Genomic DNA, 21,810 nt, shown 5'->3' on the forward strand with positions numbered 1-21,810 from the left:
AACCACCTGGTACTCTTCATCCCCAGTCTTTGACCATTGATACTTAAAAAACAATCTAGCATGTGAATAGACACATTAAATGCACACTTTAGTTACATAGTTTCTGACTTCCAAATATCATACACTGCCTCTCAAATTCTGTGAACGGATTTATTCAGGTCGGGTTAAATTCTAGCAGGAGTGTAACAACCCAAGGGAAGAACTTTGCTAAAGCTTCTTTGTCAGACAGAATATCACTGGAACTGGTTTCAAAGGGCCAAGAAGGCTCTTGAGTCTCAAGATGTTTCTCAGCTGGCAATATGGTATGAGGACTCAGGACAGAATTCAAAACAACATATCAAAATTTCTAAAAGCACCAAGTCATCCTGTTTTTATGCATGGCATGAGCAATATATGGAGGTAGACGACCTAGGAAACAATGTCTTAATAGCACGCCATTAGCAGGTAAGTGACAGATGCTGAAGCCACCTTTCACATAAAGTGTTCCAAGGTAAATCTTCAAAACTATCTTCCTTCACAGAAAGGAGCAAACCTGAATCTTTGGCCTCCTCTGTGTGCCTCTTATTATGAAGTAGCTTGCCCAATGCATGAAAAAGGGAAAGTACACCATCCCGGCATACAATTGGCCTGCTGTCTTCACTTGTGCAGCATGAATTTACAATGAGATCAGGACTTTGTAAGCCTTTTCTTTTCCTGTTTGCAACCTCTGAAACCCTTCTTCGCTTCAACCTCTGCAGGGAATACCTGACCCCTCCAGGATCCCAAGTGCACTGAGTTGAATTTTCACAAAGAGAGAGAAACTGAAGGCAGTAGATTGCATGCCTAATGTCACCTCCACAGCTTTCAACAATGAACGATAGTGATTCTGAAGACACTGGACACTTTTCTGCTGACGATATTTTGGTAAGGACCTTTCTGATGGAATTAGCTGTAATAGGGTTAAAAATTACCTGCAAGACCAAGTATCCATGTTAGACTCATCAAAACACTGGAAAGGGCACAAGTGTATCTCACACAAGTTGAGTAGATTGGAAGCCTAAAATCTCTCTAGGGAGAAAATGTACAAATATTTGTTTGCTTGACATGTAAAAGTAACAGCATAGGCACAAAGAATAATAATACCTTCAAAGCACCCCCACTTTCCAACGCCTGTTGAATTTCTGCCATTATCCGATTTGTTCCTTCCCCATTTTCCCCAGTCTCCAAAACATCGGTGACAATCACAATTGTTGGAAATTGTACGGACAAAGCAAAGTTGTGCAGGCAATAACATAGCTGACTTGCTGACTCCCTCCCATGAACTGTGGGGAGGTCATCCAGCAGAAGGACCTTTGGTTTCCCACATGAGCTGGGTCCCCGAACAAAGGGCTTATCTATTCCTTGTGGCAGAGTGGGCATCAAAGGCAGCAAAGGATATTTTTTCACACTTTCAAGGAATGCTTCAAACTCTTTCAGCTTTGATGTATAAGGAACACCTGCTTCAAATGAACAGCAGCATGACAACTGATCCTACTCACATACAAGCAAAACGTATCATGCAGCAAGTGAACCCCCAAAATATCTACCTGGAAATTTATTTTTTTGAAAAAGATATAGTCAAGTATGCAAAGAGTGAGTGCATGCTCTGTTTGTAAATTTCTTAATTTAAGCCGTGTTTCAGTACCAGTGTTTAAGTGATGCAAATTTAATTTATTTAAGCCATGTTTCAGTACCAGTGTTTACATGATGCAAATGTTCTTTCCAAAGAGTTGGCACAGGGGTTTCCCATTCACAGAGCTCAGCCTCAAGTAGATCCACAAGAACACGCACCACCGTCTGTTGCAAACAGCAAGAAAATTACAGACTACATGTATTCCAAAAAGAAAACTGCGTTCAAATCCAACTTTAGATTACATCCCCATAACTTCATGTATATGTTACAAAACAGGATCACATTTTAAGAGGTGTCAATAATATACAAACTAAAAAATAGAAAATCTAACTAACAGTCTTGCCGACTCCAGTGGGTCCCGCAAGCACAAGAACACGGCTTCCGGCATGTAGCTGCAAGAGTCATATGTCCTCAGAGTTCATCATAGGACTGAACAGAAATAGAGTTACTTTACAAATAGCACACAAGCCACCAATTATATGAGAAGAGAGAAATTGCATTAAAAAACCATTACTCTAGCAGCCTTCACCACCAAAAGATGAACTGTCTTTCAGAAGGGCTTCTATTAGCCAATGCTTACCTTGTCAACATTATGGAGCTTTGATTCCAGCCATTCACGCACTTCGGCAACCTGTTGCAGGTTCAATGATCAAGTAATACGTTTTCATACCCTCCAGAGAAATTCAAAGACCAGCTGCATTAATGGCTTAAGCATAAAGCATGAATGTTCAGAATGCTGACAGCTGGACAAGCATTCAATTACAATGCTGAATTGGTCTCCCAGTTAACTTAATTCACAACAAAATGATGAGTAAGACCAGATGACTAAACCTTTCTACTATGCACTGCCAAATCAGGAAGGCTCTTTGGACGATATTTATCCACCCAGAGCTGTATATTTGGTTGCTGATACTTGCACTCACCAGCTCCAATTTCTGTCAATAAAATTTGATTAAAAGCATAAGAAATAATAATCAGATTATTGACTCTGTATACTGGACTCAAGTCTTACGATTCAGGAGTGTAGACTCAAGAGTCTACATACGATTACATCTTGTTGAAACTTTGATCTAAACAGTACATTTTGCACATTTTAGACTTGCATGTACCTGAATATGTAGCTTTTTCTTTTTCCTTTTTTTTGTTCACTTGGGAAGGGGATGTTTTGCAAAAAAGTGAGCTGCTACCAAGTATGACCAAAATACATGCGATTAATGTTCCACTTCCAATGTTTAGTTTTGACTGTAGAATTGAGTTTCCAGCCAGTCTTCAAATTCGTTTTTGAAATGCTAAGTACTCAGGTCTGCTGTGAATCGAATACTGAAGCTGTCTTTTAGTTGAGGAAAGGTTTCCGTGGTATTAGAGCACATCCTAGTCACTTTCTTTGGTGACTACGATCCAAGCCCCTAAAAATTGCAGAGATTGTTGCAATTTAGAGTGGGAGAGAAGATTCGCCATTAACAAAGCAAGCAGAAGGAGCTTCAGATTGTCAATTAGTCAAATTCAGGAGCAGCCAAAGTCAACCGTGAGCATTGAGTTGGCTCTAGAAGGGACTTGCTTGGCAGAGTGATCACAATGAATGCTTGCAGATATTGTTTGTGCTTCTAAGCACCAAGGGCAGCTCAGTTATGCTTACACCCATTGTTTGGGTATCTCAGAGGATCAGTGAACACTGGTGATTGATTGGGGAGCGTGTCGCCTTGCTTGAGCTGTAAATAATGGTTCCCATGTTAAATGCAGGTGTTTGCATTGAGTATGGATGCTTATGGTCACATGGGTGTGATAGCAAAGCCCCGCAGGCCTAACGTGTTGTGAGCTGATGCCTCTGAGTGGTGTGATTGTGTATCCTATTTGCATGGCTTTGGCAAGTAACATATTCCGTGTGGAAATATGCTTTTGGTTTCTCTAGGAGGTGGGTCAAATAAAGGCAGTGGTTGCTAGGCAAACGGCACATCTTTGGTACAACCTCGTTGCTGAGTAGGCAGGGGCCGGGAATCCATGCTTGGAATGGGAAGTATCCCTAGACCCCCGAGAGGGATGGTACAGGCGTGACTGCCATAGTATTTGCTGTATTGTGATGCTAGATCTCTTTTTGGAACAAGTTATTGTATCAGGATATGTGCAACCCATAGGGTGAGAGACTATTGGTCATGGCAGTCCTGGATAGTGGAGAAAGCTTTAGTATGCTTTCTTTCTCTGCTTTGAGCAGATGGATGGCTAATTGGGCACTGGTAACAGCTATGGGGAACTGTGTGGCCAAGTGTGGTTACTAGTGACAGTTCCGGGCTGTGTGCAAGCTTCCTGGACTAGGAATGGAGACTTACTGCCAAGAGAAGTGAGGGCAGTGAACAGTAAGGGTTATGCAGGGTATGTGGATGCGCATTGGGATGTCGAATGCTCCAGCTGTAAGGAGTGTATCCTTTATGTAGCCTAGATTTCAGGGCCTCTCAATTTATTAAAGAAATATCGAAAGGGGCGGCAAGGTTTGGGGCCACTCTGTCTTTGTCTTGGTGCAGGAGCACTCTAGCTCCCAATCTAATGGTAATACTTTTGCTGAATTGTTAATGTAACAGTGTTGACCGGTTAGTTTTACTGTTGACAAAGGGAACGGGATGCAAATCAAGATCTGGGCACAGAGGTCCAGGATGAACAGGTGACATGATGGAACAGGTTGTGTGGTCGGTAGAACCGTTTGGGAGTGCAGACACGCCCCGAGAGGCGCCAAAACCGTTTGAGGAGAAGTGGCCCAGGAAGGGGCATGAGGATCAGAGGATCCGTGAGCGGCGGTCTAGGGGAGGACACGCTGTAGCTGGGAATGTGAAACGGCCGTCTAGGTGCAAGACGTGCCAGGGCCCGTGTTGGCCAAAAAACGCAGAGGCACCGCGGGACGCGGAACGAGCTGAGATTAGCTCCGGGTGTATCTGGGGCTGGTGAGTCCTAGGTGCGCCTGAGGTGAGGGGGCCGGGTCAAGGAAGATCCGCTGCACAGAAAAACTAAGGGCCGAGGACCTGGTCCCTCACACTTGGTATCACCTTTTTAATTTATTGAAGGCCCGTTTCAAGCATAATTGCAAGAGGCTGAGCTTGTGTAATCCAAAGAAGAAGCTGTCAACTCCACATGAAAAAGAAGGGCAAGAAATAAAGACATGGATTTGCCAAGAAAGAGGGGCATGGAAAGAACAAGCTGTGTACCACACAAGGAAAGAGCTCAAGGTTACCAAGCAAGCACCTTGTCAAGCTCAAGAACTACTTGGCACTAGATGCTAAAGTAGAGGAGTTTTCCTTAGAAGTCAAGGAGATGTCACAAAATCTAAGGTGTTGCATGAGAAACCGACTACTTCACCAGCTAATACAGTTTTCAATGGTACTTCTCCCAAGCAATAAAGAGAAATCTTTAAGATTGACTCTAGTCAAAGAAAGCTGACTTCGGTTAACTACAACAAGTTTTATTTTCCTTTGTGTTGCATTGGTTAAATAACATTGTGGGGATGCCCACAAGGGGACTAGGATTAGTCCAAGAACTAGAATGCATGCATTAGCTAACCTTTAATGGATGATAATGTGGCAAGACCTTGGAGAGTGCAAAAAGGCCCTTGTTTTGAGGGAAAAAGCACAAAAAGGAGGTCCCACAAGAGAAAAGGAGATATGAAGCGACCAATTTTGGGAAGAAACAAAACACTAGCCATGTTAAGTCCAAACATGGACACAACGCTTCTTTAGCACGTTTAATATAATTCTCATTTAATCGACAACTAAAGAAAGCAAATCTTGCTTTCTACACAAGCCAACACCAAAAAAACAAGCCTACAACAAATATTTTCCTTAGTCACAAGTTTCTAAATAACCAATCACACAAAAGGGCCTCCCCCGTCTACCAAATCTATATTGAGCCAGTTGTAATGTGCAGCCACCAACAAGCGCTCTATGCTCCAAGTCTTTGAATCATTTGGATCAGCATCTTTTGCCTGCTATGATGTGACCCCACGAACTGCTATTGTCCCAGCTATCCTCTAAGTATGGTGCCTTCTATTCGTCCTTGATAACCAGTGGAAGAATCAATGCGTTGACCTGGAAGGAACTCGTCCTGATGGTTCTTGACCTGGAGGAGAGATTTGTAGATCGAACCTATGAGAGTCAGCCTGAAGCTTTGGTTACTAAGCAGAAGAAGCAATTGACAACTGAGGAACGGGAAGGACTCAAGGCATCGCGTACATGAACCGATGTGGCCAAAAAGGTCATTATTGTCGACAGTGTCCTCAAAGGAACAGAAAGGGAACCAGTAACCGGCAAGACGGTGTTACCACCGCTATGACATTTATTCCAACCTTCTAGTAGCACACAGCAAGATGCACTGCCAGCAGGCTCTCTCAATCCGGGAGGAGGATTGCTTAGCTTGTTTGTAGCAACGGCACCTACCAAATAGGTGCAGTGGCAAGGGAATCTTTGATTAAGGTAGGCTTTCAAGCAGGACCTCGAATTGTTCCCGCTGACTTAAGTGGCAGTATGTTACTAGTATGCATTTTGTTTGGACATTATGCCCTGGTAGATCCAGAGGGGGGTTTCCTAGTGTTCTGCTACACCTATTATCTGATGAGCTGCTGGATCTAGATGTGTCAGAAGATTGCCAATGCAGAAATCCTTACACACTTGATTGATCCTTGTGAGCTATTAAATGAAGTTCATCGCTCTGGTGATTGTGTACCAGTTTGGGCTTCAAAGGGGGCTGTATAGCCCTGAGATACAGGTGCCCATGTAGGGAAGCAGACCTTGCACCGAGGGCAATATCCATTGGATTGTTGTTCCAGTTGGACCAATTGGATTGATGTACCAGTTGGACCAGCTGGGGGGATGTACCAAATGCCTTCTTGTACCAATACAGCCCGGAGGAGTCTATCTAGCACTTATGGCTTGGAAGCAACAGTTCCACATTTCCAGTGCTCGTGCTAAGGCAGCTCATGCCAAAAGGAGGCTTCTTCGACAATACCTGTGGCGGTCTTCAGCAATGGAGCAACACATGACGGATTCCTCCAGTCATTCCAACGGCACACCCAACTCCCTGGCGTCTGTGTTCCATCTAGGAGCTGAGAGGGGGTGTTGGAGGTCAACATCTCCTAATGTCACCGTAGAGAGAGAGGGCCTGTGTTGTGGGTGTGCCCACCCAACGAGAGGTTAGGTTAGGGTTCAGAGAGAGAGCCTTTGCTTGTGGGTGTGCCTGCCCCGGTGAGGATAGTCTAGTGTCAGAGGCAGATCTGACAGCCTAGAGGGTATGCCAGAGGGCTGCGCATATTCCCAGGAGGGGTGAGAGTCATTGCTGGCCAGTTCCAGGGCACATGTAGACATGTTTGTGCACGATGGCAGCCCTTTGGCTGCGCCTTCTTAGGGCCAAGCTGAGGGGCATGTGTGGCTACCTATGGGGCAGGATACCAAGCCCCATGTCACCACAATGTAAATATCCTAAGTCAAAGTATAGTTGACCATTTATTTGATCATAATTAAAGAGTTTTATATGTGTTAATTATGCTCAAAGAGTTCTTTTAATGGTCAAAGAATTAACTACGGTCAAAGATACTTGACTTTGGTCAAGTAAACCTAACCTCGGTCGGGGAGACTTGGTTTATTACCAAGAGGGTTAACTACGGTTAACCAGAGAACTACAGAGCTGACTACGGTCAGAGAGTGTTGACTTCGGTCAACGAGACTTGGCATACGCCAAGAAAGTTAACCACAGTTAACCAAAATGCGCCAACTTCGGTTGGAGAGATGTGCCAACTTCAGTTGGAGAGTTGTGCCAACTTCGGTTGGAGAGCTTTGGCTATAATTAAGGCGCCTCCACCCTTGGTCAAAGCTCCTTAATTATGATCAAGAGCGTTGACTTTGGTCAACCAGAGAATAAATATATTTGTTATGTGTGCACATGTGTTCAGTGGGGACATCCACCGTGACTAGAACTAGTCCACAATGTGTTGTTTGCATGCAAAGCGCTAACAATTAATGGGTGCCATGGTGGTGCGCTTTAATTAATTGTTGCAGGTACTAGCAAGAGTTATTTTTCCTAAGCGCTACGGGAGCCTGATCAAAGTCTAGGAGGCAGTTCGCGTGACCAAGTGCTCGAAGACTCCAGAGTTGCCCTTAGTGGCATGTAATTAGGAAAGTAGTGTAGAAATTGACAAGTGGCTTGTTGCCAAAAAAAAAAAGGGAGCCTGAGAACTCATGTAATGATTCATTCATTCACGTTTTGGATTTCCATGTAGGAACAGCTCTATGCTGAACTATGTACTTCATCTTCTCTCAAGTAATAAAATCCTTCGGGGGGTCCAGCCCGACTGTTGTCCTGGGCCCTAGTGTCTCTGTTGAGAGAGGGGGAGAGAGCGAGAGCAAATGAAAGTGTATTGGCTGTCTTTTACGCGCGAAAGGTTTCACCCCAGCAGCATTATAGGCTGCTGGATTGCCTCTTGTGGACCTGCCAGGTCGGCCCATTGGGCAAACTCAGTTGGCCTCTAGGCAGGGGGGGGGGCTAGCTCCTTGTAGGCTGAGTGGCAGCCTTTATGTACAGCAGGAGGGGTTGGCCCCTGGGGCTGTGGGTCAGCCCACATTGTAGGCTAGTATGCAGACCGACTACGGGGGGCTGGGGCTATATATAGCCCCCCACCGCTTTGGGGGTTTTTTTGCAAATCTCTCGTCTCCTTTCCTGTTTGGTGTGTGTGAGGTTGGCTCTCTCTCTCTTCATTTCCATTCAGTTCCACTGCACTTCTCACAGTACATGCACATGAATGTATGTATGTATGTTATCTAGGAATACCATCACAATCTCTCCCAGACATGGATGAAACAAAGCAACCACTGTTCATTGGAACCAATTGATGCACTAATTAAGCCCAGGCCCAAACAGCAAAACTAAGAGCTCACCCTGACCTTACTTAGCCTTGAAATCATATTTCAGACACCAGCAATTTTATACATATATAAGTGTGACACATCATCAACTTCACAAGGTTAAGTTGGGAACCCAAATTTGTTGCATTAAATAGTGGCCAATCTATGGAATACTCATCTCGGCTCTTCTCCACCTCTATTGCACTCTCTTTAAAAAGATTCAGCTTGTGAGAGACATTATCTTTGCATCCAAAACTCATTGGGATATCAATATGACAAAATTCGACTTATGCTACTTTAGTGTATCTTGAAAATCCTCGAGCAAATATGTGGTTCTCTTGTATGTAATGGCTGGTTTGATAATAGAACAAGACCTAGTTTCAAAGTTCTCGTCTCCTCTATCCGCAATACAATATTTTTAAAGTCAGTGGATACTAGTGGTCACTGTAGCTTAAGAGAGATTACTTGTGGCATTTTAAAAGATGTCATTCATGAGGTTGGACTCAAAAATGCAGTCCTAAAGTACATGGAGATTGCTTCTAGCTATGGGACATCTTAGAGGTACAGTGGTCAACCACCTTTTGCACAGGTCATGCATTGACTCATTCTTTGAAAACAAGCATATGCAAAAAAAGTACACAATCTCAAGTTGGGAGATGTGAAATTTTCAATGCAGTATCTTGGTACACAGTAATTCTCTATGGATGTCACCTTGGCTCCAAAAGTTACAAGTTACCAAAGAGTATTGCAAGAAAAAGGAGAGGGTGCAAAAGGGATTCGTAAGGGAAGAAATTCCACTCCCTACCCTATTCTGCTTCCTGAGACACGATTGCTACCAAAAGCAACCGAGCACAAGGATGGTACAGGGCAAGAAGTAAATGGATGAAAACAGGGGATAGACGTGTCAGATAGTCCTAACAAAGATATTGCGATAAAAAAGATTGGCATTTCTTCATATAAAATGCATTTACATTTGTTCAAGTTCAAAGCTAAAATTGAAGATGTAGAGCTGTAGAGGTGATTTTTTTTTTGCACGTATGCATTTATCTCTATGGCATATGATGATGGCACGCCATCCCAGGTTAGTATTACCCTAGAAACGTTCCTCTTCCTGATACTGTTGGTCTTAAAGATCCCTGTTACCCGTTCAAATATCCTACGTTCTCATAGTGATCCAGTTTATGCCTACTGCCCTGTTGCTCACTATTATGATAGTAAGCCCCCAAGCGTGGGTGTGGACAATGCCTACTCAAGGCACATCCCATTATTTTGTTATTTGAGCATATCTAATAGAATGAGGCATACAAACCACAATCCTGCCTTGATGTACACAATGCCACATCATAACATCCACACCCCTCGCACACCCCTAGAAACGTTCCTCTTCCTGATACTGTTGGCCTTAAAGATCCCTGTTACCCGTTCAAATATCCTACGTTCTCATAGTGATCCAGTCTATGCCTACTGCCCTGTTGCTCACTATTATGATAGTAAGCCCCCAAGCGTGGGTGTGGACAATGCCTACTCAAGGCACATCCCATTATTTTGTTATTTGAGCATATCTAATAGAATGAGGCATACAAACCACATTCCTGCCTTGATGTACACAATGCCACATCATAACATCCACACCCCTCGCCCACCCCATAAAAACATATGCTACGCTGCATAAATGAGAATCTTTGGGTGCGCAATAACTTCATATATGGGCAAGACAACGCTTACCTCGAAGCGAGTGATGGATTTTCAAGAAACAATGTTTATACTAGAAATGAAGCTATGCGGAAACTGAGAAGGTTGAAAAGACCTGCAGCGGTGTCTCGGTTATCGTGCTCAAAAACCGGTCAAAACAATGAGTCGCTCATTCTCCAAAGTTTATCAGAAGTAAACAAAGACGATATGCAGCGCTAACCTTCAAGCCTGCATTTCTCCGATTGCTGTCTGGACGCAGGATGTGTTCGAGTGCTGGAATAAACTGGACTCCTATGCTGTGAAAAACAAACTGCATGCAAGGGTAAAAGGGGAGGCTTTCGCGAGGGTGTGGGAGGGTCTTCGTCATCGTCCGATAGTACTACGAAATTCCTGCGCTTCGCCATACGATCGATTGTGTGACCCTCTGCAAACAGCTACTCTTCTTTATGTAGTTAGCATTAGGTCTGGTCTTTGCGCTCTCTCTCTTTTTCAAAATATTGTCCCCTGAGTGAGTTTGGAGCTATAGCACACTCTCGCTTATACTTGGTTAGTTCTCAATTAACACAAATTTTGTTCTTCAAGTGTGTATATAGTCTCATCTCGGCCAAAATCTCTCCTGCTCCTCCTCAGGAGAATTGTTGGTTATGGGAGGAACTCTTGTTGTTGGGTGTTTTGAGTTCAATCCCGGAGGATCGACTTCTAATAACCCCGTCTTGTGGCTTGAAGTTCAAAATTTCCTTCTTTCACCTTGTCTTGATCAAACTTGAGGCCCCATTTAATGAAAATTCGTCTACCTAAGTCATGCGTACAACTCAGGAGTACGACTAGTGGCAATTGAGACAATCTACACTAACCAACCACTAACATTTTTCTTAACAATATAAAAACCTTAAGAAATAGAGACAATATACACTAACCAACCAAACACTTTTCTTAACAATATAAAAACCTTAAGTTTTAAAATTTTGGAGGTTTTAAGCAAAAATATAATTAAAATGCCTTAGAATTTGCTGGTTTTAAAACCTTCTATTTTCAAATTTAAATTTTAATTTCCAAGACTTGCCATTCACCGAACATTAAACTTCAGTTTTTCATGAACACTACTAACCAACCATTTGGTCTACATAGTTGGTTCACGAACCAACTTAGTTGAAATGGCAAACTTTTTAGCCCCCACCTAATGGTTTAGAAAGTTGAAATAAGATAAAGTGTTGGCCCTAGCTACCTAACCCAATGGTTGTGACAATAGATTGCATGAGTGTAGGTCCCCCCAAGTTATCGCATCAACCATGTCAATTATATGTTTTGTTTGCACCTTTTCCATTTTAAGCTTGTGTTTGCAACAATCACAACTATTCTTTGATTATGATTTGACCTACGCTTTGTGATAGAGACACTAGACATGTAGCACATGGTTATTCCTCCAACATAACATATGATTGTCCAAGCTAACTGGGCTGGCCAGCTAACCAACTAGCCCAACTACATGTTCATGTTGAGGAGTAGCTTGAACCTTGAGTCTCCATTTTTTTATGGGATTGGATGTTGATTATTGAGCGGCTTGCTCATGTTCTGATTGAGGCTAAAATTCCTCTATCTCCATCTAATTGAGAAAAGAAATTGAGGGAGTTTTGGATATGGATGGAGTGGTGGAGGTGTGGGAAAGGGATGTGAGGTCAACATCAAAGAGATCACCTTTGAAGTTAAAGTTTAGTCAGTTTCCATAGAAAAATGATCTTTGAAAAGGTCATCAACTGAGTCAAATAATGTTGAGGACATTCAAGGGATGTCAATGGATGATCTTTAATAGTTGGGGAGGCTGGGAAATGGTTTTGAAAGCTATTAAAAAGTATGGTAGATGTGGGGGTTAAAGGCCAATGTGTATTAACCTCGGTTATGTACAATACTCAAACACACACACACACACACATATATATATATGGATGACATAGAAGATTAGGGTATTTTGCACCCACCAAAACTTGTGTGGCTCTCTTCTGGCTATCCCTCTTTCTCACCCGCTTCCATTCTACTTCTGTTAAGAGAACTCTCAACTGGCATCAGAGCCCAGGTGGTCTATATGATGCTTGTGGGTGGTCTACTTGAGCCCGTGTGTGTGCTTAGAGCCTGGAGTCTGCTGCCTCGCAACTCTATGGGAGGATGGAGCAAGCTTGTGGATGCTTGTTTGAGCTACCCAGGTGGTATTGGAACCTTGTAGAAGCCTACAAGTGGTTTTTGGAAAGACTCTAAGTGATTTTTTGCAAAGCAAAAAGATGTTTTTAACGATTCCCCTGTTCCTTTTGACGACTGGTAGTTTGGAATGACTTGCAGAGGCTTGCTTTTGGTGCCCATTGCACTTCAAGAGTTAGAAAACCCCTTCATTATTGATTTTGGGATTTTTTCATTGGATATCTAACTTACTATCGCTACTTTAACATTTTTATGCCAATGTGTTGGAACTCAAGTTTGAAGCAACCATTCGTAGATCAGTCAGTTTTGCTAGACTTAGGAGGTCCTAAAACTTCTGTGCTACTCATCATTTGCACTCCAATGGTGTTTACAAATAGATCTGTGCCCAAAAATGTTTTATGGTCTGTGTGTTGCACCCGGTGGTTAGGACCATGGTTTCTAAAACCATATGTTCCATTACGTTTTGGAGGCTCGAAAACCCCTACCTGTCAGTTCTTGCATGATTTCATGCAGATTTGGAGAAGCTCTGTCTCTTTGAGATGTCGAATCGTCTCCTTTTTCTCTGTGTTAGAAAAGCATTCAAAGGTTCAATTTCAAAGTCAACTACAAGGGCTGATTGGCTTGTACTCTCTCATAGATAAGATTTTTGAGTTTCGACAGAAAGGAGAAATGTGCAGATTGCATCACTGAGTCTGGATATGCAGTAACATTCATGTTTTTTAGGCATATCAGATTTGCTTTATAGTATCGGCCATTGCCTTGAGGTCATGATTTTGGGCATGCTCTATGTAGATTACTCTTGTTGTAGTTTGAGCCGTGTGCACTTATTTGTGGTTTGCATTGAGTTACAGTGGATGCTTTATAGATACATTGCGATCCTTTACTCTTTAGGTCGTCATTTTGGCGTACTCTATGTAGATTACTCTTGTTACACTTTGAGCTGTGTGTGCTCATTTGTGGTTTGCATTGAGTTATAGTGGATGCTTTATAGGCCATTTGGATGCATTGTGATCCTTGTTGGATGCACTAATAGGTCCAGATTTCCTTGTGGGATGCTTTATTAATGGATGTTTAGCACACAGGTGCTATTTTATGGTGAAGGGTAGCTTTGACACATTGTAGTGGATGCACTAATAGTGCTATGCTATCTTGGATGATACATTATTGATTGTTATGTCCATGGACGGTGTTTATGCTTGAGGCATTTGGCTCTTATTGTGGCATTGGGTTTGCCATTTTTTTGTCATTGTAGGTTGGCATTTTCTTTTGGGCCAAATTTGCTCATATGGATGCATAGTATATGCACATGAGTCAGATTCATTTTGATGCTTTGAGCTTTGAGTTTTTGGTGATATTACCCTCCATTGTGGCAGACATATTTGAATGCACCTGGTATTTGGTGTGATTCTTTCTTGTAGGCACTAGCATTTGGGATTTGCTTTATTTGCATCATGGCATCCTCTTCTATGTCTAAAAAAGAGTTTTTTAGCATTAAAAAGTTTGATGGGACAAACTTTTCTCTGTGGAAAGAACAGATAAGAGATGTGCTTATTCAAAAGTAGTAGATTAGACACTTGGAAGGGATTGCAGCTATGTCTGAGGATGATTGGAATGAGTTGGATGCATTAGCAAAGTCTACTGTTAGACTTCATCTTGCAAAGTCAGATTATTTCACAGTAGTAAATGAGTAGACTAAGAAAGATTTGTGGAAGAAATTATGTGCCACTTATGAGAAGGAAACTGCCTCTAATAAAGTTTACCTCATGAAGAGGTTGTTTGAGCTGTAGATGAAGGAAGGGGTCTCCATTGCTTCTCACTTGAATGAATTCAATATTATTTTCAGCCAGCTTCAGGCTCAAAAGCTGAATTTTGATGTGAAGATTAATGCGATATTCCTCGTGTTCATTGCCATCCTCATGGGATACCTTCCGTACAGCTGTTAGTAACTCTACACCTGGTGGAGTACTGAAGTTTGATGATGTTGTGGGCAGCTTGTTGGCTGAGGAGATTAGATGGAAGCCTATGGATGGCAACAAGCGGGATGTAGCCTTAAATGTGCAAAGGGGTAGATCACAGTTTAGGGGGAAGTCCCAAGAAAGAGGGAAGTCTCATAGCAAATCCAAGGCATGAAACATTGCGTGTTACCATTGTGGCAAGAAGGGCCACATGAAAAAGGATTGCTACAAGCTGAAAAGAGAGCAGAAGGATAAGAAAAAGAATACAAATTGGGGTGCAAATAAGAAGGAAGAGAGTCCAAGGGAGGACAAAGGAAAAGTGAAGATCAAGGAGATCAATGCAGCCACTGATAATAGTGGCAATGACATTTTTTTCATGTGGAAAGCCAGGTTGTGTGCATCTTGGAAATAACTATGCATGTGACATAGTGGGAGAAGGTGATATAAAGTTTTCTTTTGCAAATGGGTCTGCATCTATTTTGAAAAAAGTGAGACATGTGCCTAAGCTGACCAAGAGTCTCATTCTAGCAGGGGGTCAGTAAGGTGATGCTCGTTATCAGACCACCTTTGGTTTTAGGAGTTGGAAAATTTAGAAGGGCTCTATGGTTTTAGCAAGGGGTGCCAAGTGTGGGACTCTGTATCCCTTACATGTACCAAGGGTGTCTGATCATGTTGTTGCAATAACCGAGAGCCAAAATGGAATGAAACTCTTATGCCATTTGGGTTATGTACCGCATTTGAGTTTTTTTGACTTTGAATTTTGTGAGCATAATCTCTATGGGAAGCAGACTAAATCAGCCCATAAAAGAAGGGGAAAGAAAGAGCTTGAAAAGCTTGATTTGGTGCATTCAAATGTATCTCGTCCCATGCCTACACGGTCATTAGGCGGGGATATTCATTGATGATCTAACTAGGAAAGTGTGGGCTTATGCCATGGCTTGGAAGAGTGTTGTGGTCTAGATATTCTAGAAATGGTTGGCTTTGGTTGAAAAGCAATCAGGTAGAATGCTTAAATGCCTATGGATAGACACTGGTGGAGAGTATCTCTCTCATGACTTTCAGCATTTCTGTGATACACGTGGGATCAAGAGGGATCTGACATCGCCTCATACTCCAGAGAAAAATCAAGTGCAGAAAAGATGAACCGCACTATTTAGGAAAGGTTGCAATGTATGCTTTATAATGCAAGTCTTTTTGGCGGTTTTTGGGCTGAGGCAATGCAGATTGTAGTGCATGTGATCATAGATCACCTAGTAAAAGTTTGGATGGTGGTATTCTTGAATAGGCATGGAGTGGTAAGAAGACCTCTTACTCTCATTTGCATATATTTGGGTGTGAGGCATATGCACATGTGCCAAAAGAGCTTAGAAAGAAGCTAGATCCTAAGTCTAGGAAATGCACCTTTCTGAGTTATGTGAAAGTGGAGGATGAACTATGGTCTCTGGGATCTAGCAGCAGCAAAGAAGATCATACAAATCCATGATGTGGTCTTCAATGAGAAGAAGATGCATAAGACACCCATTAGGGATATGTCACTTTCGAGGATGTGTATCCACCCATAGATGCTAATAGACAACAAGCTGTCCATGCATCGAATGTGCAATAATGGTGCCACTAGGTACTCCAACAGGTACACAATCAAGGGCAGATGATGGGTCATCTATTGGTGGAAATGATGAGATGAATGTGGCTGATATGCAAGTAAGAAAACAAGATGAAATGCCCTTGAGAAGATCAGCTAGAGTGTCTAGACTGCCTGAGATATTTGTTCCAGGGGTATACTATGTGATGCTTTACTAATTGCAGGGAGCCTTCTTGCTACAAGGAGGCTATGATGCATGAGGATCAGCACAAGTGGGAGTATTCTATGGAATTAGAGATGAATTCACTCATAAAGAATAATACTTGGGACTTGGTTTCCTTGCCACATGGAAAGAAAGCATTGCCATGTAAACGGGTCTACAAGATGAAGGTCATAGGTGATGATGTGCCTAAGTACAAGGCCTGTTTGGCTGCTGTTGCTAAAGGGCTCAAGCAAGATAAGGGTGTGGGATTTGATGAGATCTTCTCTCCAGTTGTGAAGATGACCACACTTAGATGTGTACTTGGACTTTGTGTCCGTAGAGGATATGGAGCTTATGTAGATGGATGTCAAGTCAACTTTCTTGCATGGGGATTTACATGAGGAAATTTACATGGTACAGCTAGAAGGCTTTGAAGAAAAGGACAAAGAGCATTTGGTTTGCAAGCTGAAAAAGAGTCTCTATGGCCTTAAGCAAGCACCTAGAGAATGGTATCAAAAGTTTGATGCTTTCACTCGGTCCCTGGGTTTCAAAATAAGTGAGATTGATCATTGCCTCTACACTAAAAGGGCTAAGGATGATAGCCTAATACTCCAGCACTTTATGTGGATGATATGTTATTGGCTAGCAAGAACACTTATAAGATGGATGCATTGAAGTCCAAGTTGCTTGAGGCCTTTGACATGAAGGATTTGGAACCTGTAGGTCATATTCTTGGTATACGCATCACGCGTGACCAGAGTAGGAAACTCCTTTGGCTTTCATTGAAGGAGTACGTATCCATAGCATGTGTCATAGTTTTTAAGATGCTTGAGACTTTTAGATACAGTGCTAGAGTTTGTTCGTCATACCTCCTACACTTTATGTGCGATAGACATTGATGGGATAGGATTTTATGGACTTGGTTGTGGGCATCTATTCCATTTGGATTGCATTGTACTATCATTGACTATTAGGTCTAGATGCCCTTGTTGCACAACAAATGTCCCCCTTGTCACATATCAAGCTTTGGGTATGGACTCGTTGCATCCTGGAGAGCATGTTGAGATGGACCCAGTGATTGGCAGGCCCGCTTCTCACATGATGCGGGAGGACATTGAGAGGATTGCACAAGAGGAGGGCTATTTTGACATTCCAGAGGGTGTTGAGGAGCCAGCTCCTATTCCATGGATGTGTCAGGACTTTGATAATAGTGAATTGGCTTGTGTATTGAGAGAGAGCTGCGAGGAGGTGATTCTATAGGCAGGTGGTACAGAGGCACTAGAGTAGGAGCAATGCATCTTGGATGCTGAGAGGTCAACTCATTTAGAGTTTGAGACATGAGTCAAAGCCGACTATCGTCTGTGGAGTATTAGGCATCGGATGTTGTAGGAGGCACGTAGGAGCAGATGCAGGATGTAGTATTCATGTTACGAGGTACAGAGCCCCCTTCAGTGCATGATGGATCTCACAGCATACCACGATAACAGATCAAGTGGTAGGTGGAGAGCGTTGGAGGGTAGCCAGGATACCTCGATCGGCCATCAAGGAGGATGATTCAGAGTAGCTAAACCTAGATTTGTTGGATTAGCTCTATTTTATGTATTCATTGCAATGGTTGTAAAAGAGTGGTTTGAATTGTTATGTGGTCTTGATATCTGTTTCATTGTTTGCATATGGATTCAAATGTTGTGTTAAGGGGTCCTAGATTCAAATGTTCTTGTTTACATATGTATTGAGATGTTGCTATGCCAAACATATGCAATGATATGGGGCATTCATGTTTTTGCAAAATACACAACATTTGGGGAAGGACATTGGCATTTGCAGGTGTCAAATTGGTGTAAACCTTTGCACGGCCTGTAGGATTCATGGTTTCCATGTTTGTGCAAATTTTGATATCCATAGGACACCAAATGTGGGTCCGTAAAGGTCAAATGCCCCAATTTGACATGTGCACCTCATTACATATGTGAAGGGGCAAAATACCTAACGGGAAGGACATTGATATGTCTAGGTGTCGAATTGGTGTGAAAATTTGCACGGGTGGTATGAAAATTTGCACGGGCCTTAGACGCAATGGTTGTAATGTATGTGCAAAGTTGAATGTCCATCGAACACTAAATGTGGGCCTAGGAAGGTCAAATGCCCCAATTCCAAATGAGTATATCATATGCGTGTGAATCGGAAAAATACGCAACAAGGAAGGACATTGGCATGTCCAGGGGTCAGATTGATAAGAAACTTTGCACGGGGCTAAGGCTTTGATGGTTTCCATGTTATGAAAAGTTCGATGTCCATTGGACACCAAATGTGGACCTAGGAAGGTGAAATGCCCCAATTCCACATGAGTATCATGTACACGTATGTGAAGGGGGAAAATACACAATGGGGAAGGACATTGGTATGTCCAGGTATTGGATTGGTAAGAAACTTTGCAAGAGCCCTAGGCTTGTTAGATTCCATGTTATTACAAAGTTGGATGTCCATCGGACACCAAATGTGGGCTCAGGAAGGTCAAAAGCCCCAATATGCAAAGGGGCAAAATACATAATAGGGAAGGATATTGGCATGTCTAGGTTTCAGATTGGCATGAAACTTTGCACGGGTCTTAGGCTTGATAGATTCCATGTGATTGCAAAGTTGGAACACCGAATGTGGGCCCGAAAAGGTCAAATGCCTCAATTCCATATGAGTATCATGTGTATGTGAAGGGGCAAAATACCTAACGAGGAAGGACATTGGCATGTCCAGGATCTCGATTGGCATGAAACTTTGCATGGGTCTTAGGCTTGATAGATTCCATGTGCTTGCAAAGTTGGATGTCCTTCAGACATCAAATGTGGGCCCGGGAAGGTCAAAAGCCCCAATTCCACATGAGTAGATTCTTATGTGTGTGAAGGGGCAAAATACCCAACGGGGAAGGACATTGGCATGTCTAGGTTTCGGATTTGTATGAAACTTTGTACGGGTCTTAGGCTTGATAGATTCCATGTGCTTGAAAAGTTGGATGTCCATTGGACACCAAATGTGGGCCCTAGAAGGTCAAATGCCCCAATTCCATATGAGTATCATGTGAATGTGAAGAGGCAAAAATACACAATGGGGAAGGACATTGGTATGTCCAGGTGTCGGATTAGCATGAAAATTTTCATGGGCCTTAGAAATGATGGTTTCCATGTGCTTGCAAAGTTGGATGTCCATCGGACACCGAATGTGGGCCCAAGAAGGTCAAAAGCCCCAATTCCACATGAGTATATCATATGTGTGTGAAGGGGCAAAATACCTAATGGGGAAGGACATTGGCATGTCCAAGTGTCGGATTGGTGTGGAAACACGCAATGGTGAATATTATATTCAACTCAATGTGTAATGTTGAAATACATATAAAAGTGAAATCATATCACTGATACAATGAACACTACTTGATAAACACATGAAATGCTTTGCAATGAAAACTGCTCAATACATAAATTGGGCAACATAAAGATAATGCAAATCCTCAATAAAATGACATGGAATGAAAAACCAATACAATGAAACTATAGATCCTCAATACAAAGAATCTATAGAGCATCAACACAATGATACAATATGAAATAATACACTACTCCTCGAGATTTGCTCTCATGGCAATAGCTGCAAGTATGCTCGCATGATCCTGTACTGCAAGTTGCCAACATGGAGTGGATCCACCCTTGTGAGATTGGATGCGATGAAGTTGGAGCTTGATCACAATGACAAGATGGGAGTACATGTATGCCTTGCAATTAGCCATGTATTGCTGAAACTCGATCATGCTCCCATGCCTATGTATCTGTTGGAAGTAGTAACCATCGACTACTAGTCAGCATCAAAAGAAATACCATGTCCATCCACTGAATCCTCATTGAGCACACTCTTTACCAAAGAGCATCTCAACAAGTAGTAATCCACACCCTCTGCGTTGCCCTTAGGAGCAATGATAGCAAAAACGTCATCAACGGCCAACAAATTTGTCAACTCATCATTATCCCTACCAAATGTGAACCCAATATCCTTAACATCAAACACTGCCTCCCAGGCTTGGTAGGGAGAAAGCACATGTTGTGTCCATGGATCAGCCCATGCTATTATAAAACATCTTCCCCAATCGCCATCAACACATATTGTTGTCTCTGTGCCAACATGGACTTAGGTAGTACAGAATGTGTGTGTAGAGTAGCGGCAAAGCTCCGCTTATACTTGCATAAGGCTCCTCAACATGCAAGTTCTACTTACAATTCCTATATGCATGTTCTAATTGCAACTTCTACTTGCAACTCCTACATCCAAGTCCTACATGCGGTTCCCACATGCATGTTCTACATGCGAGTTCTACATGCAACTCCTACATGCAACATGCAACATGTGAGTTCTACATGTAACTCCTACATGCAAGTCCTACATGCGATTCCTACATGCATGTTCTACATGTGAGTTCTACATGCAACATGCATGTTCTACATGCGACTACATACAACTGCTACATGCAACTTCTATATGCAAGTTCTACATGTAGAGAGAGAATGTCTTACAATTCCTACATGTAGAGAGAGAAGCTCTCCAACTTGTATAAATACCCCATAATGGAATGAAGCCCATACTCATTGGGGCATTGTGTTGAGTTCTACTTTGGTTTTCCAAGCAATTGTCTCAAGTGTCCATGCTTCCTTGCACTCCACGTCCAAAAGCATGTCTTAACCTTGCAACTCCTCCTCCCCTCTCCTCTAACCTTGCAACCCATCCTCTCCTCCTCCCCCTTCATCCCCCTCCCTTCTCCTCCTCCTCCTCCTCCTCCTCCTCCTCCTCCTCCTCCTCCTCTCCTCCTGCCTCCTCCTCCTCCTCCTCCCTCCTTCTCTCCCTCCTTTCCCACATGCTCTTACACCTTCTTCCTCTCCCACTCCTATGCTCCCCCTAAACCCTTAGTTCCTTAACCCTTAACCTCCATGAACTTCGAGGGAGACGAGTTTTCCACCATGTACTCTACCCTGAACCTTGGATCCTCCTTCTAACCCTTGAGCTTCTTCTAAACTCGAGAGCCTCTTCTAAACTCTGGAACCTCTCTCTAAACCTTGGAACTTCCTTCTAAACCCTGAACCTCCCTCTAACCCTTAAACTCCTCCTAGACCCTTCAACCCCAATGAAGGCAAAAGCCTTCATTACCTCAACCATAATGATGCACATTCCTTTCACACATGCATGCACTATGTTTGCTTACCACACTTAAGCTTGAGGTCCTAAGCTACACGTATACTATAAATGACAACCTTGATATATCTGTAGGTGACAAAAAGCCTCAGAACCCTACATACTGAGATTACCTTGCTCTTCCTGCAGAAGCCGTGGGAAAGAGCCAACATTTGGCACCGCTGTCAAGGAGACTAGCGTCTCAAGTAACGAGTAAACATACGTAGGTATGTATAAAAAACAAACTACTATGAACTTTCAAGAACATAACACTCAAAGGCAAGGAGAGTAAGTTTTTTTCCAACTCTAGCCAAACATATCAACCTCAAGCATCAACCTTGGGTTACTGCCTTAAGAAATTTTCTTTATTTCTTAAAAAGAAGCCACTTGATAAACAAATCAAGCTAGGTAGTGGAAATGAACGCGTAGAGCTTGCAATTTTGATCATTTAACCTTTTTGC

General features: G+C 42.7%; 1 protein-coding gene across 6 annotated transcripts in view; it reads right to left on the reverse strand.

Annotated features, from left to right (window-relative positions):
• ATRAD17 (RADIATION SENSITIVE 17) overlaps positions 1–10,869 on the reverse strand; it is a 28,323-nt gene extending 17,454 nt beyond the window's left edge. For 5 of the 6 annotated variants that reach the window (XM_087393609.1, XM_087393608.1, XM_087393606.1 and 2 more), the window contains exons 1-7: positions 10,436–10,869; positions 2,483–2,586; positions 2,232–2,282; positions 1,987–2,043; positions 1,713–1,815; positions 1,123–1,475; positions 533–950 (exon numbers count right to left, since the gene is read on the reverse strand). In XM_087393609.1, coding sequence (XP_087249735.1) covers positions 533–950; positions 1,123–1,475; positions 1,713–1,815; positions 1,987–2,043; positions 2,232–2,282; positions 2,483–2,586; positions 10,436–10,619 — 1,270 coding nt within the window. In that variant the 5' untranslated portion in view covers positions 10,620–10,869. The remainder of the gene's footprint in view (positions 1–532; positions 951–1,122; positions 1,476–1,712; positions 1,816–1,986; positions 2,044–2,231; positions 2,283–2,482; positions 2,587–10,435) is intronic. The other variant, XM_087393607.1, reaches the window with a different exon arrangement.
• Between the last annotated feature and the right edge of the window lie 10,941 nt (positions 10,870–21,810).

The sequence above is a fragment of the Dipteris shenzhenensis genome, chromosome 22 (genome assembly GCF_047967505.1).
Source record: "Dipteris shenzhenensis isolate YYH24624 ecotype China chromosome 22, Dip_SZ_1.0, whole genome shotgun sequence".
Classification (NCBI taxonomy): domain Eukaryota; kingdom Viridiplantae; phylum Streptophyta; class Polypodiopsida; order Gleicheniales; family Dipteridaceae; genus Dipteris; species Dipteris shenzhenensis.